At 41.7% G+C, this 14264-nt stretch overlaps 2 protein-coding genes across 3 annotated transcripts; one reads left to right on the top strand and one right to left on the bottom strand.

Moving 5' to 3' along the window:
- Nucleotides 1-578: 578 nt before the first annotated feature.
- Nucleotides 579-4939, bottom strand: sirt3 (sirtuin 3). Of its 2 annotated transcripts, none has more exons than XM_070828754.1 (8): nucleotides 4518-4939; nucleotides 4381-4426; nucleotides 3367-3543; nucleotides 3034-3266; nucleotides 2832-2932; nucleotides 2247-2408; nucleotides 1941-2150; nucleotides 579-1172 (listed from the first exon to the last, which is right to left on the bottom strand). In XM_070828754.1, exons 1-8 carry the CDS (start codon nucleotides 4594-4596, stop codon nucleotides 1149-1151), a joined length of 1032 nt encoding a protein of 343 aa, XP_070684855.1. In that variant the 5' UTR covers nucleotides 4597-4939; the 3' UTR covers nucleotides 579-1148. The 2 variants fall into 2 exon arrangements, with proteins under 2 accessions (XP_070684855.1, XP_070684864.1); XM_070828763.1 differs by having other exon boundaries at nucleotides 4884-4903.
- Nucleotides 4940-5021: 82 nt separating this feature from the next.
- Nucleotides 5022-12152, top strand: psmd13 (proteasome 26S subunit, non-ATPase 13). The gene is made up of 13 exons (XM_070827780.1): nucleotides 5022-5200; nucleotides 6018-6096; nucleotides 6499-6533; nucleotides 6635-6690; nucleotides 6873-6916; nucleotides 7528-7614; nucleotides 8952-9123; nucleotides 9205-9284; nucleotides 9374-9499; nucleotides 10107-10169; nucleotides 10814-10894; nucleotides 11082-11198; nucleotides 11808-12152. Exons 1-13 carry the CDS (start codon nucleotides 5100-5102, stop codon nucleotides 11901-11903), a joined length of 1137 nt encoding a protein of 378 aa, XP_070683881.1. The 5' UTR covers nucleotides 5022-5099; the 3' UTR covers nucleotides 11904-12152.
- Nucleotides 12153-14264: the final 2112 nt, after the last annotated feature.

The following is a 14264-nucleotide window of genomic DNA, read 5'->3' as shown; positions in this document are numbered from 1 at the left end:
GGTCATTTTTCTTCTTCTGATCAAACAGGCTGCAGTTCGTCTTCTTCTTCTTCTTCTTCTGCTGCTGCTTTAAATGTGTTTCTTGGATGTACTTCCTGCTTTGTTGTGCTGCAGCTAAAGTCAGAGTGTTTCTCCACATCCCAGATGAACCTCTGGTCGTCTACGGTGTTAAAAACCCTCTGACCGGCTGACGTCTGGCCTGGTGCCCCCCCCATTAGAAAACAATACTGATGTGCTGCTGGAATATACCACTGAAAGGCTGCACTGGGGCTTTTATTTTGAAAACTTGTGTGTGCTGCACCTTTAAAGATAGACTGGAAACGCATCCTTAGCGGAGCCGAGATGCTTCTGGTGGAATTTAAAGCTTCAACTAGAGCATTTACAATAAATCTTATATTTATTTGTAGCATCAGAAACTTGTCTTGGATGTTTCTCAGGTTTTTTTCTGCCATAAAGCTCCAGCAAACCAATCACTGTTTGTGTATTTGTGTTGTTCTGTGTGGTGTTTCTGTGAATGTTGCTTGTTCTCAGGTCTCTCTTTGCACGAGAGGCCTTTCATCTGAATGAGACCGCCTGAATTAAATGAAATATTTATGTTTATTTTTAAGTTTTGACTTTTAATTCCATTAAAAAGTGATTTTCAGAGGGATTAAAATGATTCTTCATACAAATAAAGGCCTTCGTCAAGGTCGTCTTTGCATTTCTTTCACAGAACTTTTACACACTGCAACAAGTTTGAGGCTAATAAATAAAATATACTATAATATCGTACATGTTTCTTATTGGCTCCACATGGTTTTCTATTGCACATATAACAAATGAACACATTAGTGTTAGTCAGTGACAATTAAGGCAACTATTTTTGACACTTTATTTTTGCGGTGACCAAAAAAACCCCTGGTTTGATTTTTCCATCACGTTTTCATGACGTGTCGTGTCACTTACCTGCGTTTTAGAGAGACATTATACTGCACATCTCCATTTTAACAGTTCCTTATTGTTGCCAGTCTGTAAGTTTCCGTTAACACAACCAGCGATCTGAGTATCGGCACAGTAACACCGAGAAAAACTGTGTGCAACAAACTCCCACAGTCCCACAGTGAGTTTAGTGAGTAAAGTCAAACCTCCAGCTCCACGTCGAGAAGTGCTCACTCTTCTTTCTTTGCTTCAACCTGCAGATGAAAATAGAAACAATAAAATCTGACTTCTTATATCCAAATGTTGATAAAGAGGTTTCAGACTCCTGATGGCATTTAATCAGAAAAAAGCTGCTCTAACTGGTATTTTTATATGAACTACGTGGTTGAAATGATAATGTGGGACTCTGCAGCGCTACTGGACGGAGCTTTTGGTGTCTTTAAGGTAACTTTAACGTTCAGGTTCAATCTCACCGCCTTTATTAAGCTGTTTCCAGAAAACAAGCTCTGATAAACAAACAGTACAGAGCCGTAAAAAAAGAGTTAAAGTTAGAAATCAGCTGGTGAATAAAGTGGAATTTCAGCAGCTAAACTTAATGATAACGTTACTCCCATCATGTAAAAAGGGAACTACTGTTTACTATGATAACACTGTAGGTCAGTGTTGTGTTTACTGCCCCCAAGTGGTCAAAAGTGGTCATTAATACTGTTTTAAACCTTCAGCAGGGGGACAGTCCACAGATACTTTACTACAAAATCACTAAAAGCAATGAGGAAAACATAATAAATAATATATAATTATATAAACAATATTATAATAAAATAAAAATGTGTATATGAATCACATTTCCCACATGTACTTTACGCCAATGATGGTTTTAACACAGAAAAGCTGGTTGTTGGATTAAATACATGCATGGACCCTCAGCGCAGAGTCTTTTTTCTCACTTTAACCACCCAAGAGGCTCATGGGAACTCTGGTGTCAATGCGTTTTAAGAACATAGATATCAGCGCACACTCACTTTCTCTGCACCAGCCTTCATCACAGCGTCCAGCTCCTGAGTCCAGCCCAGAGCGTCGACCAGGGCCTGCACGCCGCTGACCACGTCACCCAGCTGCACGACGTCCTGAGGCCGGCGGCGCCAAGCGAACGGCCCCACCGGGTCCCTGTTGATGAGCAGACGGGGGACGGAGCTGCGTACAGCTCCTGCCAGACTGGCGAAGGGCTCCACCTGCATGGCGAGGAGTTGACAGCGTGTTGTTATCGTTGTACGGTGCTGCACAAAGAAACATCCTCCTTTCGCCTTTCATATTCAAATGTCGCTCACCTCCAGCGAAGTGCCCATGACGATCAGGAGGTCGGCTAGCGGGAAGTCCGTCAGGTACTTGAAGAAGTGACGTGGAAGCTCCTCGCCGAAGAACACGATGTCGGGCTTGACCACGCCCTTACAGGTGGGACACTTCGGCACCGTCCCGCTCATCACATCCGGCTGACGAGACGAGGACACAAACCGCATAGTTACTGTCAACTGATCACTCATTCAAACCAAAAAAGAGGAACCAAAAATTCATCACCAAGTCTGGCTGATCTCAAAAACACTTATTTCCCGTTTACATCCATCTTTATATGTCTGAATCAGTGTCTGACCTGCACACTGAACCCCAATTTAAACTGTAGACTGCACCTCTTCCTGGTGTATCTTCCTCTAAATGGGACCATGATTTACTAAATGAACGTCCTGCTGTGCTGAAGAAGACTGTGAACTAGAGACTGAGAGCAGAAACTCATCAGGAAAATGTCCACTGAGCTGATAAATCAGGAGAGAAGTCGGCTCATTTTCACTACGCCCACTTCTTACATACAGTCTACGGTTGCGGACTGAGCTGGTTGTTTGTGAAGCGGTGTAACTCACTCGTAGCTGCTCTCCCTCGTATTTCCTCAGGCAGACGGTGCAGGTGGCGGTGGCGAATGTACCGTGAGCCTCCACCAACATCTCAGGAGGAATCCCTGCCACTTTATACACACACATACACACATGTGAGCAAGAGAAATGGTTTAAAATGACTCAGAGATGTGTAGCAGTTTCTTTATGGACATGAGAAGTGAAGACGCACATCTCTCCAGCCCGTCGATGTTCTGCGTGTACATCCTGAGAAGCTGACCCTTCTTGTGAAGCAGCTGCACAAAGTGATGGGTCAGATTGGGCTGATAGTTGCCTGGATACAGCTCTTTGGCCAGGGCGAAGAAGGGATTCGGGTTTTGGTGGAAAAAGCCGATCTCGAATATGGCCTCGGCATAAGGCAGGTTATACTGCTGCAGGTTGTCATAGAGACCGCTGCCTGGAGACCTGAGAGGGAATAATCTGCGGTTGGACGCCGGAACGCACCTCATATTTTCAGGTTTGGGGAAATACTAGAACACGGGAAAGCATATCTAACCTTTTTTACCTGAAATCGGGGATGCCGCTGGGCGTGCTGATCCCAGCTCCGGCCATCACCACCACCCTCTTGCACCGCCGCTCTCTGATGTTCTTGGCGATGTCCTGCAGGGTCTGCTGCTCCTCAGCTGCACCGCCGCCAGAGAAAAATCCCAGAGTCCCATTCCACCAGGGAGAACCTGATTGTCTGAAGACGCAGAACAAGGATGGAGGAGATTGTGATCAAGAATTTGGAGAAGGAGCTTTAGAGGAGACTTTGAACATCCCTCCTTTTAAAAACCCCATATTCTGCTAATTTTCAAGTACATACACGGATTTGGAGGTCTTACTAGAACAGGTTTACATGGTCATAGCACAACATGGCTGCTGCAGCTGTTTCCAAACTCTGTCTGAAACCATCTGCTGCTTCATTCTCGCCTTTGGCATCTTCGTGTTAGCATAGCGCACAATTTCACCCGTTTTATACCTGACCCTGACTGCACACTGGCCCTGGACTCCATAGAGGTGGTGGGAGAGAGGAGGACCTTGACCAAACTGTCCTCCATCATGGACAACACCTCCCACCCTCTGCATCAGACTGTGGGGGCCTTAAGCAGCTCCTTCAGTGACAGACTGATACACCCTAAATGTAAGAAGGAGCAGCTCCTTCATCCCGACTGCAGTCAGACTGTATAAAGCTGCATTATAGTCTGCTGCACCAATCACAACCACCACCTATGCACTTTATTACTATTATTATTATATAAACTGCAATAATTCACATCCCATTCCACCTCACCCTGTTGTTTTTGTAATTATTGTGTATATAATTGTTTCTTTGTGTATACAGGTTTTTCCTCTGTATATATTATATTATTGCTTTTTAATTTTCTATTTCTTTTAACTGTGTGCTTTTGTCTGTCCCCTTTGAGCTGCTGTAACAGCAAACTTTCCCCACTGAGGGATCAATAAACGATATCTAATCTGATGTGAGTGGTCATCGTGCTTGTGTCAAACACTTTGGGAGATCACAGGTGAAATGTACCTGCACAGGGCTGCAGCAGCTGGAGCTGGACTCCTTTGACCAAAGCCTGGGGGGAAAAAAACACAAGATATTTGTCACAATTATCACCCAGAAACGACAACTTCTTCTACTTTCAGCTGTCTGGTCTGTGTACTAACCGTGTGCAGAGAGTCTCCAGCTTGTTCTCCAACACAGTCGGACAGGTGACATTAACGAGGAGCTCATCACAGGAGCCATGACTTACCTAGCTTATCTAAACTGACGCTTATTTCATGACTCCCACCTTTTAACACGAGCCATTAAACACATTTTACCCACTTAAAACCAGATGGAATAGGAAACTAGCGCCTGCAGAAATGTGTTGTTGTTATTGTTGTTGTCGTCCTTTGACCTCCTGACGCACCGTAATGTACTATATAGCCTAGCTTAACTTTAGCTGCAACAAACAACTCGGTCGTTCGTAAACAAGCTTCGTCGCCTATTTTGTTCAATTATCCGCAGTTTGTTAATGAAAAATAACTTACTTGAAACTAATAGTTGAGTGTTTAGCGGTCGAGAAATTAACTTTCCTGAGTGGAAAAAAAAACTTGGCTAACATTAGCGAGCTAGCTAGCTAGCTTTAGACACGCCCCCTTCACCCCCCATCATCCTTTGCGGCAGGGTACTTGACGTTAGCTGAAAGAAAATTCAACAACACTCATCAGTCCGGGATAAAACTCAACTTCAGGTCCGCCGCGACAATGAAAGATGTTACCGGGTACCTCAAACAACAGCAGAGCAACAGCTCCACGCCGGAGATGGCGGCGGAGTGGCACACATTGGAGGATTATTACAACAAAAGGTAAAAAAAAAAAGCCAGACTTGTTAGCTAGTTAACGTGCTAATGCTAGGCTAGCTAACATTAGCTAGCTCATTCATTGGAAATGCACGCTGAGTCATGCGCGGAGCTAGCTTTAGCTTAGGCTAACCAATGTTAGCTTCAAATTACTCCTTAAAGATCACAGCGGGAGCTTGGCTTCACATATATATCTTTAAACACGTAAAGTAGACTCCCTGGACGTGTGATTAAATGTACTCAAGCTTTGATCCAAACAGCAGAAATGTATCCAGAGGAAGACAAAGTTTATCAGCCTGTCAGAAGTTTTTTTTTTAGCCGTTAGCTAGCATGAATACTATGGATGAACCCAAAGTCATGGCACTAGAAGAGTAATATAAGTTTAATTTAATGCTGTTTTGTTAGTACACATCAGTGTGAGGGTTAAACTAACCAGCATGGGATTGTGTGAAGTGTTTAGCATCATTTAGCAGGAAGAAATATTGCTTACATGGCTTCACAAACAGCCCAGAGACCCTCAGTATTCAATATAAACAGGTTAGACATATTAACATGAACACCTTGTTGGACAATAAAGTGCCTGATGAACAGTTTTTACTCCTTATGGGCGTTTTTATGTGTTTTACACCTTTTTAACCAGTTAACAACACTCACCAACCATCACTACCATTAAACACCACTCACCATTTGTTTTTATATCTTTTAATGTCTGTAATCAACATATGACTTGATTTTACTGATTTCGTGGCCAAAGCAGGAACATTTGTTTATCCTGTGTGATTCAGGTGAACTTCAACGTGTTCTTCTTGTTATTTATTGGCAGGTTGTGGCATCAGTTGACTCTGAAGCTGACAGACTTTGTTAAAGATCCTTGTTTCAAAACAGGAGATGGCCTCATACAGGTAACAGCAGGACACACACATCATGTTATTCTGCACTTGTAGCATAATGAACATTTGTGGATTAGTATGAATATGTTTTAATGTGCGTTGTCAAAGTTTTGCACCATGTTGTGGTAGCTTCTTATCGCTGTATCTTCTAGGACTGATCCAGTCTTAAGGAACTCTGTAAACTTTCTTTCCACTGTTGTGTTTATATGTGATGCGTGATGATAAAGGCTGCGAGAGTCTGGACATTTTTGCTTTAGATGCCGTGAATTTGTTTAAAAAGTCCTTTTTGACTCTGAATGACGAGCTTTCACTGTAAATGATGTCAAACATTGAAGAGGATTTGTTTCCAGTTAGGTGAACGTGGAACATTTTGAAGTTTTCTGTGATCTAACAGTTTGTTGTTTCCTCTTAAAGCTCTACGACAACTTCCTCAGCGACTTTGAGCACAGGTGAGATAAGCTTCACTCTCCGTCTTCCTGTTTTACACCTGACAGGTCGCCACTTTCTGCCTGTTTTAATGCTTAGTCTTTATTTTTATTCCCTTTATCAGAATCAACCCGTTGTCCCTCATGGAGATTATACTGTATGTTGCCAGACAGATGCAAGGTAAGAAGAACATTCTGCGTTTTAGCAGAATACACCTTTTTATCAGCGATTTTTATTGACACTCTGCATCAGACATTTACATAAATATACTTAGACGATAAATATACTAAAATGCAAAAACAAGAACAATGAAATTTACCACAATTACGGAGATTTGCACCTTTTTTTGTTTTTCTTTCCAGATCCCAAAGATGCCATCACTTTTCTTGAGAAGACCAAGGAAAAGGTAAGTTTAGCGACGTCAACCTCACTGATTTTAAAAAATACACTCGGTTTCCAGTTTATTTGGCACCTTGATGAAGGTTATAATGTTTAGAGGTGGAGCCTGTCAGATGAAGTATCTGTGTCGGGTGCCGATCCTGTCGTTATTCCCTCCTGCCACAGATCCACGTACGAGCCACATTCCACAGTCTGATGTTTTTATGATTTATGAATATTTAATAATCTAATTTTAAGCCCACAGCCAAATTGTAGAGAGATAAAGAATTAATTAGTCATTACACCGTGTCTTTCATGCTGGGGGAATAAAGTGGCTCCTCTCCCAGTCAGGACTGGAGCTCCGTCACACTCTTAACCCACAGTTCAAATAAATAGATTTGGATGACAATGGCATTTCATGCATTTCTGAAGCCTACTGTGGATGTTTATGCTCTTTCGATAAGTCGTGCTGTGTAGTTTACTGCAGCCTCTCAGCCGATGAAACTGGATCAGAACTGAAAAACGTGCATCTTTTATACGTTCAGTTTTGATTTGAACTGTTCCCTGCTTATATTAATGTGGGAGGCTGAATTGGACTAAACTTTACGTTCAAACTTTAATGTGTTTTTTCTGGTTCAGGTGAAAAGCAGCGAAGAAGCCGTCATTCTCTGCAAGACGTCTATCGGCAGCCTGAAACTAGAGATCAACGACCTTCCTGCCACGAAGGTAAAAGCTCCTAAACTCTCACCCGTCTCCCCTCTTTTCTTTCTTTTTCTTTCTGACACCAGAACATGCCTCACGCCTCGTTCAGATTTAACACGCTGTGGCACATTTCGAACCTCACACATGATGTGTCGGCGACGCCGGCAGGCGTCAGCTCACACGTGACTGTGTGTGCAGCCACATTCAGAGTACGAACAAAAACCAACAAAACCTTAAAACCAGAGGAGGAATCTCTGCTGCTTCCCTTTGAATTTACTGCTGCTCTCAAATCTTTTAACGTATTTCATCGTCATCATCATCATAACTTTATTTCAGGCACGTTAAATCATGTCAATCTGAAGAATAAGATAAAATAAAACACAAGGACAACAACAAAAAGATGTAATTATTCCACAGTGATAAAAAACCCATACAGACGCAAGGAACAATTGGGAACAATCTGGTGACAAACGTATGATAAGGACTCTGATCGCATCATTAAACGCCACCTGAAGCTTTCCCCATTTTTACTTCACTGTAACTGCACCAGTGTGTGCTGAATAGATCAGGGCGCAGTGGGCTCCAAGAAGAGAAACCTAATTTAATTTACTCCTCCACTGTGTGGTGGTAAAAGACTGCAGAAAGTATTTGGAACGAACGTATTCCAGTTTTAATTTACATAGAACTTTTTTTTTTAATTGCAGTAAAACTGTGATATGGATGCTATACTGACTGTAGAGTCCGTTACCATACACTTTCTTCAGTAACTGATTGTTACTCGCTCCAAATTCAATCCCACGTCAACAGAACCAGAGTGAAGATATCTGAATCAGCATCTGTAGACAAAAAGTCGGGGTGTTTTTTAGGAAACTGAACTAGAACATTTGAAATACCACCGATGTGACGGATGGAGGCGTTTCTAAGTATCTTATCATGAAAAATACTACAGAAATGTCAATTTATCATGTTTGATAAATACTTGAGGTCTTCTGCTGCTCTACCTTTGATAACATGTGTGAATCAACGGCTGGCCAGCTTTATAATCTTCAGTCTGTGATAAATATGCACACTATTCTTTTAATTAGCTTTGAGTCTATGATAAATGTGCGACTGCAGACCTAACAGACTTTGGGAACTCCTGTCCTGTCGAATCCTTTAATAAAATTCACAAAGGCCACTTGATTTGTTGAACATCCTTATTTCGGTCATCTCTCACCAAGAGAGGCTGCACCAGCTGTAGAGTTTCCAGCACAAAATCAGCGGAGGATTCAAAGAGGTTTTAAAAAAGTGAAATGACTGTTTAATGCGGAGGAGGAGGAATGATCCACGTGAAACACTCACCGCCTCCTTTTCTTTTCCAGAAACTCACCGAAGAAGTTGAAGAAATGTTGAACAACTTGCCCGGCGTGACGTCGGTCCACGGCCGGTTTTACGACCTCTCCAGCAAATATTACCGCATCATCGGGAACCACGCCTCCTACTACAAGGACGCCCTGCGCTACCTCGGCTGTGTGGACATCAAAGACCTTCCAGGTGAGCAAAGGATGCTGGGAAGGAAACGGGCAGGTTGGCTTGAGAACGTTTCTGAACGATGTGACGCTGTTCGCTCCACAGAGACGGAGAAGCAGGAGAGGGCGTTCACGCTGGGACTGGCTGGACTCTTAGGAGAGGGAGTTTACAACTTTGGAGAGCTGGTGGGTTGTTTTGCTCGTCCTCATCAGCGTCTTTTTAAAGCCTTTCAGCTTGTTGACGGTGGCCCACGTCTGCTGTCGTGTCTTTGCAGCTGATGCATCCTGTGCTGGAGTCGCTGAGGAACACGGACAAACAGTGGCTCATCGATACGCTTTACGCCTTCAACGGAGGCAACGTGGAGAAGTTCCAGAGCTTCAAGTCCGCCTGGGGCCAACAGGTGATCCCTCCCTCTGTTCGCTTAACAGAAACCAAAGATCTAAAACGAAAACACTCTGAATATCAAGCTGTTTGTGTATCGCATTGAATCAGAACGTGTCGAGTCGCACTGCATCACAGGCGTTCAGGTGGAGCATGAATCTATTCATGAATCTTCAAATAGTTCACACTGAACGGTGAATACTGTTTTTTAGTGTTTAATATGTGTTTTCTGAGCCAGAAGTGACGCTGTTTTTTTGTTTTTTCTGGGTTTTTTCCTCAAAGACGGATTGGTTAGGTTTAGACTTGACCTGCCTCTTGTTGGTTTGTCACAAGACGACTGAGACCTTAAACTCATCAGGAAAATGTTGACTGAGCTGAAAAGTCGGCTCATTTCCTCACTGGCTTCTGATGCAGTTCGGACCCAGAAGATACAAACACTTTCTTTATACGTCAGAGTCAGTGATGGAGGATGTAAAATAATAATAATGATAAATTAAAAGCCACTAATACGCCGGCCTCAGGAGGAAACGCACAGCTCACCAGATCTGAATGTTCAGAACCTGCTCAGAGGCTCGTCACTCGTTCATGATCACTGTTTAATGTATTTTTGTGTCTCTTGGTTACAGCCTGACCTCGCTGCACACGAAGCTAAACTGATGCAGAAGATCCAGCTGCTCTGCGTGATGGAGGTGAGACACACACACACACACACATACACACACACACACACACACCAGCTGTCTAATAGCTCTAATATATAATTAAATGAATTTACATTCTCTCTAAAACTAAAGGTCTGATCACTCCAGCATTGAAAACAGTGACATTTCAGAGCTAAACCGTTTTAATTGGAACAGAATCTCTCTGATCTGTGACAGTGAATCTATCCTGTTGATCCTTTTTCGAACCAACATGATGGCGCCGAAGTTTGAGAACAGAAAGAACCAGAAAATGGAGGAAACTAAACATCCGCACGTTGGTTCTGAAATGAATTAAGGCGATAGAGAAACATCATTATACCTCATGTCACTGATGCTGCTTCTTATTTCCTGCTGATTTTGTGTTGATTTTTTATCTTTTGTATGTTTTTTGGCTATCACAGGTTTCTGTTTTCTTTCCTGTGTTTTGTGTCTATTTGGGTTAAATAGTCACATAAAATAAGCCCTCTGTGACTCCCGCAGCGCCTCCCTCTGGTCCGACCGGCTCATAACAGCTTTGTCGGACGCCAGCAGACCAAACCTGCAAAGAGAGTCCGACACCGACGGTCTTCTTGCACTTCACACGGCACAAAACAAGATTATTGAATTAATAAAATGTCCTCTCTCCCTTCCAGATGACTTTCACTCGCCCTGCAAACCACAGACAGCTCACCTTCACCGAGATCGCCCAGAGTGCCAAAATCCCCGTCAATGAGGTCAGTCGGATGCCGAGTGCATTTAATCAGCCGTCGGTACTCGTCAATAAAAAAACCTTCTGGCAGCATTTAACACGATCGACTTCAGTTTCTCCATTTTACACACACACACACAGAGCGTTTCGTTTTGTCCGATGGCCTCAGGTTTTGTCAGTGTGGAGATGAACTGGATGTTTGCCTCCTGCAGGTGGAGCTCCTGGTGATGAAGGCTCTGTCTGTGGGTCTGATCAAAGGGAACATCGACGAGGTGGACCAGAAGGTGCAGATGACCTGGGTGCAGCCCAGAGTCCTGGACCTGCAGCAGGTTAGTCCCTCATACTGTAATAATATTAATGTCAGCTCTTTCAGTCGACATACTTTGATCAGGCACAGGTTGCCTAAAGGATCAAATCGTAGCCTGTTGCTGACTTTAGGTGTTCTGCTGGACCACTATGTAAAATAGGGCCCAGGTTTAAAAACACCACTTATCCTTTTAACAGAAGCTCAGTAAGAAAGTTTCCATTCATTTCTAATTCGACAGTTTTTACCAGTTTCATCTTTCACTCTCTTCAAACACACCAGACTCCATTCAAAAAAACAGGGATTTTACCACACAGAACTTTATATAGCTCAAACTGAGGCAACAGTACCGCAGCAACTCCTGCGTTCTGCGAGGTAAAATTACTGCTTTTTCCAATGGAGTCTGGTGGTTTTGAGGAGAGCGTCACAACAGCCAAACGCAGCTTTCTCATTGTGTCAGGAGGAAGAAATAATAATAACAATACACTTTGAAAAACTTCTAATTATAGATGCAGAAGTTGCTTTTAAGTTTGAGAAAGACTTGATATGTTTGTAAGACCAAAATGAAGGAAAACAAACTAGTGACATTATCACACCTGCTGCTTCGGCTCTCACCTGTCGTCCGCTGTTTCAGATCAAAGGGATGAAGGAGCGTCTGGATTTCTGGTGCGGCGACGTGAAGAACATGGCGATGCTGGTGGAGCAGCAGGCCCACGACATCCTCACCTAAAGCACCGTCAGGCCATGGAGGGAAAACTCCTCCTCCTCCTCCTCCTCTTCCTCCTCCTCCTCATCCTCCTCCTCTTTCCTCCTCTTCTTCTGTTTTGTACTGTTTTCTTTTTATCGGATGTTTCCATCGCTGTTTATTACCGACCTGTAAATTACACTGTGGTATTTTACAAATAAACAACTGGTAACATTATTCACAACTTATGACCTGAAAATATTGTTTAAAACATGAATAAAAATGACCTGGAAAAAAAAAAGTTAACGAGCGTCCAGCTTTGGTTTTATTTATTTTATTTTAACTTCTTAAGCAAATGTTTTTGTTTTATTAAGTCTGACATTAATATCAGTTAATCCAACCAAGTGCTTCAACTAAAGTACATTTTTTTTAGGTATTTTCTTCTTATGCCGCTTTCTACTTCTTTTGCGTTACATTTAAATATGTAAATATTGTACTTTCACTTCACCACATTTATCTGACGGCTTTAGTTACTTTACAAATCAAGTTTTTTTGCACAAAACATGAGTTTATAAAATCTGAAGTACAGCTGAAACAGTGATTAGTTCTTTTTAGTACGTACACAAATACGTCCTGTGTGTAATTAACAGCTGAGTGTGTGTGTTGTCGTCGTTTTGTCTTCACACTTCAGGTAAAAGAAACATCCCGTGATCGAGAACAAAGATTGTGACTAAATGACGGCGGCTCATTATTTTCTGATGTCGTCACTTGGAGCTGTGAGATAACGCCGCAGGGGAAACAGGTACTCACATCCTCAACCAAGAAAACCAGTAACACAGTGTAGAAATACTCCAAGTAAAAGTCCTGCATTCAAAACTTCAAAATGAAAGTTACAGAAGTATTTAGTTTATTTTTTCAGTTTATTTCTCGTGTAAGCATGAAAATACACTGAATATTTTAATTATTTACACAATAGTGGGGATACAAATACAGTCAGTAGAAAATAGAGACACTAGAGTGCAGCAAAGGAAGGAAGAACAAAAGTCTGTGCTTTTTTTATTTAAGAAAATAAATAACATTACTACTCTTCTAAAGCAAACATCGTTTTAAAACATAAAACACAAACAAAACTAATAAAAGAAAAGATTTATGTGCAAAGTTTTTTTTAGTTTTTAGCTTAACTTCAGTCACATGTACAGGACTGTGCAAATGTTTGAGGCAGGTGTGGAGAAATACTGTAAAGATCTAATAAAATAATCTTAATTGTTTATCAGTTTACAAAATGCAAAGTGAGCGAACAGAAGAGAAATCTAAATCACATCAGTATTTGGTGTGACCGCCCTTTGTCTTTCTTCTAGTTAGTCACAGATTGTGTAGGATCATATTCAGGAGTATGATTAACCAATTATACCAAACAGGTGCAACTGATCCTCAGTTTCATATGTAGGTTTAAACACAGTCATTAACTGTAGGAGGAGTAAAACTGGGGGAGGAACAGCCAGACTGGTTCAGCCTGAACACACGGTGGTTTTACTGCAGTTATGCTTCTACCAGGCAAAGATTTCAGAGCAGACTCTGTCAACGTTGCTGTTCAAGCTCTTCTGAAGAAGCACAAGACGCTGTGGACACTTGGTGCAGAAGAAATGAGACCAGTGGGGCCGGGGTAGAACTGTGATCTAAAAGCCAAACCTCCAACGTGGAAACACGACCAAGCAACTCAACTATTTCATGAAAACAGCAGAAAACATGGCTGCCGGAGCTCTGGATGGATCAAAATTTAAAATATTTGTCTGCAGCAGAACAATACTGAGAGTCTGCAGGCAGCGGTGAAGCTGGTGGAGGTTCCTTGTAAGTTTGGAGCTGCATTTCTGCAAATGGAGTCGGTGGTTTGGTGAGTTAATGATGTCCTCAATGCTGAGAAACACAAGCAGATACTTACCCATCATGCAACACCATCAGGGAGGCGTCTGATTGGCCCCAAATTTATTCTGCAGCAGGACGACGACCCCGAACATACAGCCAACGTCATTAGGAGCCTGGAAGTCTTTATTTAAAAATGATATATATGTATGTAAATACATTTAGAAAAATCAAGAATGTTTATTTTATTTTGCAATATCTAATATTGGATTTATCAAGTTAATTCAATTTTATTTTTATTTTTCTTTATCATCTATTTATCTATATAGCAAAAATGTAACATTTAGTTTTTTAAATGTATTTAAATGATATATTTTTTAAACATTGTTTATTCTTCAATTAAAGTGTGTTTAGTTTTTATATTTTTCTATGTATTTATTCATGTTTTTTTACTTTATTTTAATTTTCTATTTTTCTATTTTTAATATCAAAAAGAGGAGAAAGGACGCAGTAAAAGTGTAAAGCAGTTGTTTCATACAGTTTATT

Source organism: Pempheris klunzingeri, chromosome 1 (assembly GCF_042242105.1).
Source record: "Pempheris klunzingeri isolate RE-2024b chromosome 1, fPemKlu1.hap1, whole genome shotgun sequence".
Taxonomy (NCBI): domain Eukaryota; kingdom Metazoa; phylum Chordata; class Actinopteri; order Acropomatiformes; family Pempheridae; genus Pempheris; species Pempheris klunzingeri.
Note: the sequence above shows the minus strand (reverse complement) of the source record. Positions and strands in the feature narration are given on the sequence as shown.